At 42.4% G+C, this 2,397-nt stretch overlaps 1 protein-coding gene across 1 annotated transcript; it reads right to left on the reverse strand.

Moving 5' to 3' along the window:
• Positions 1–108: 108 nt before the first annotated feature.
• LOC112092888 (suppressor protein SRP40-like) lies at positions 109–531 on the reverse strand. Its single transcript, XM_024170114.1, has one exon. It carries the CDS (start codon positions 529–531, stop codon positions 109–111), a length of 423 nt encoding a protein of 140 aa, XP_024025882.1.
• Between the last annotated feature and the right edge of the window lie 1,866 nt (positions 532–2,397).

Genomic DNA, 2,397 nt, shown 5'->3' on the forward strand with positions numbered 1-2,397 from the left:
AGTAACGTTAGCTTGGGCTATGACCTTATCAACTTTAGTTTCGATCTTCTGCAGGACTTGGTTCTATGCCTTGGCGTTTTGGGTCTGCCAATTCAGAACTTCTTCTGCTTACGTTGAAGCTTTGGTTCTTCCGTCTGGTTGTATCTCTATAAGCTGAACATCAAGGGGTTCTTCAATTATGGGGGGTGATTCCCGTGTGGGTTCTCCCATCTCCGTCTGTGTCTGTTGATCATTGGATCCTGTAGAGGTAGTCATTAGCAGTTGTGTGATGTCCATGGTATCGTCTGCTTCTTCAGACTTATTGGAATCTGTTTCTGTTTCAGGTGAACTTTTTGAAGACTCTGATGGTTCTGAGTCTGATTCAGAGGCTGAGGTTGATTTAGAAAACATTGCTGATTCTGGGGCTGTTTCTTCCTTTGAAGGGAAAACCATGTAGGCAGGAGGGTACTCCTGTCTTTTCTCTTTTTCACATGTTGCTGGTTTAGGCTTTTGTGAAACAGGTTCATCTTCTTCTTCTGAGGAAAGACTCATCAGAATGGATGTCTATTGTCAAGCAAGAAGCCTTTAAATCCTTCCCACAGGATTGAAGTACAAAAGACAGTTCAGACCCTACTCCACCATTCCAAAGATGTTTTCCATCAAGGAAGCTCCAACAAAATATGAAGACATGAAAAATAAACTTCTGAAGTGCTGTGCTGACAGCCATGATCAATTTCACCATCCTAGCCCACTATGGAAAAACCAGAAGTTCTTCATACAGCTTCCCTTCAAGAAAAATGAGGACGTCAACCCAACAAAGGCCACTCATCCAGGAATGACCCCATTAGACTTAGCCTTGGCCCGTGAAGAATGTGCTCAACTCCTCAAACAAGGATTGATTGAGCCCACCAAGTCAAATTGGGCTTGCCAGGCTTTCTATGTGAAAAAAAAAATGAACAGGTCTGAGGAAATAAAAGGCTTGTCATTGATTACAAGCCTCTGAACCTGTTCCTGAAGGATGACAAATTCCCCATTCCCAGGACTAGCTCTCTGTTCACCCACTTGAGAGAAGCCCAAGTCTTCTCTAAGTTTGATCTCAAAGGAGCTTTTTGGCAATTGGGAATTGTCCCGGAAGACAGGCCCAAGACAGCCTTTTGTATTCCAGATGCACAGTACCAATGGGGTGTTCTGCCATTTGGCCTTAAGACGGCCCCGTCACTGTTCCAACGAACGATGGCCCAAATCTTTGAGCCCATTTTCTACAGTGCCTTAGTCTACATGTACGATATCCTTCTGTTCTCAAAGGATGAAGAAGCCCACAAGGTCCGACTGGCCCAATTTTATCAAATTGTCGATAAGCATGGAATCATGCTTTCAGAAAAGAAGAGCCAAATAGGACAAAGCCAGATCGAATTCCTAGAGATGCAAATATCCCAAGAAAAGTTTCAACCGGGCCCACACATTGCTCGAGAATTATTGACGTTTCCAGATAAGAACCTCTCTGTAAAGCAGATTCAACAGTTTTTAGGGATAGTCAATTATCTCAGAGATTTCATCCCATGCGTGACTGAACACACTGGCCAGCTGTCAAAAATGTTGAAAAAGAATCATTCTCAGTGGGGAACAGAACAGACAGACGCTGTCAGTGCTTTTAAAAAGATAGCACAGTCACCATCACATCTGAAGATTCCAAACACAGGAAAAAGAATCGTACAGACAGAAGCAAGTGATCACTACTGGAGGGCCATCCTCATCGAAGAAGAAGACGACAAGAGGTACTATTGTGGTCATGCCAGTGGCCAATTCAAAGAATCAGAAAAGCACTATCCCACCATCTACAAGGAGATTCTTGTGGTAAAATACAGAATTCAGAAGTTTGATTTCCATTTTAGAGGTTTTAATTTTGAGGTCTAGATGGATAATTCATCATTTCCCAAAGTCCTTGATTTCAAAAATAAAACCCTCCCTGATCCACAATTACTTAGACTTAAGAGCTGGTTTGAAAGATATGACTTTTATGTCAAACATATAAAAGGCCACCACAACCTCATCCCTTACTTCTTAACTTGATCAAAACCAGTCCAGGTAATCACTCCTTGTAAAACCTTCCCTCTCATCTATGTGAATACCAATATCCACACACCACTGTGTTTTTCGGTTAAACCAGACCACCATTTTCCCCTAGGACTAGACAGTACTGCCTCCCCTGAATAGATTAAACACTATGCTTGAATCCACCCCTTTGACCATTTATCCAGAATCTATAAAGACAACCCATAGGAGTTCTTGTACAACCCATATCAACCGTACCTCGCAATCTTCCACCTTTGCCCTTTTGTCGAGGTTACGCAAGATGATATTTGGTACCTATGGTGCCAGATAACTCTCTATAGGATTGCATTAAACTGTCCACTGATG

The sequence above is a fragment of the Morus notabilis genome, unplaced genomic scaffold (genome assembly GCF_000414095.1).
Source record: "Morus notabilis unplaced genomic scaffold, ASM41409v2 Scaffold2022, whole genome shotgun sequence".
Lineage (NCBI taxonomy): Eukaryota > Viridiplantae > Streptophyta > Magnoliopsida > Rosales > Moraceae > Morus > Morus notabilis.

Excerpts from the sequence above, each read along its gene's own strand:
- LOC112092888 (XM_024170114.1), bottom strand. The coding sequence starts at position 531 with ATGAGTCTTTCCTCAGAAGAAGAAGATGAACCTGTTTCACAAAAGCCT.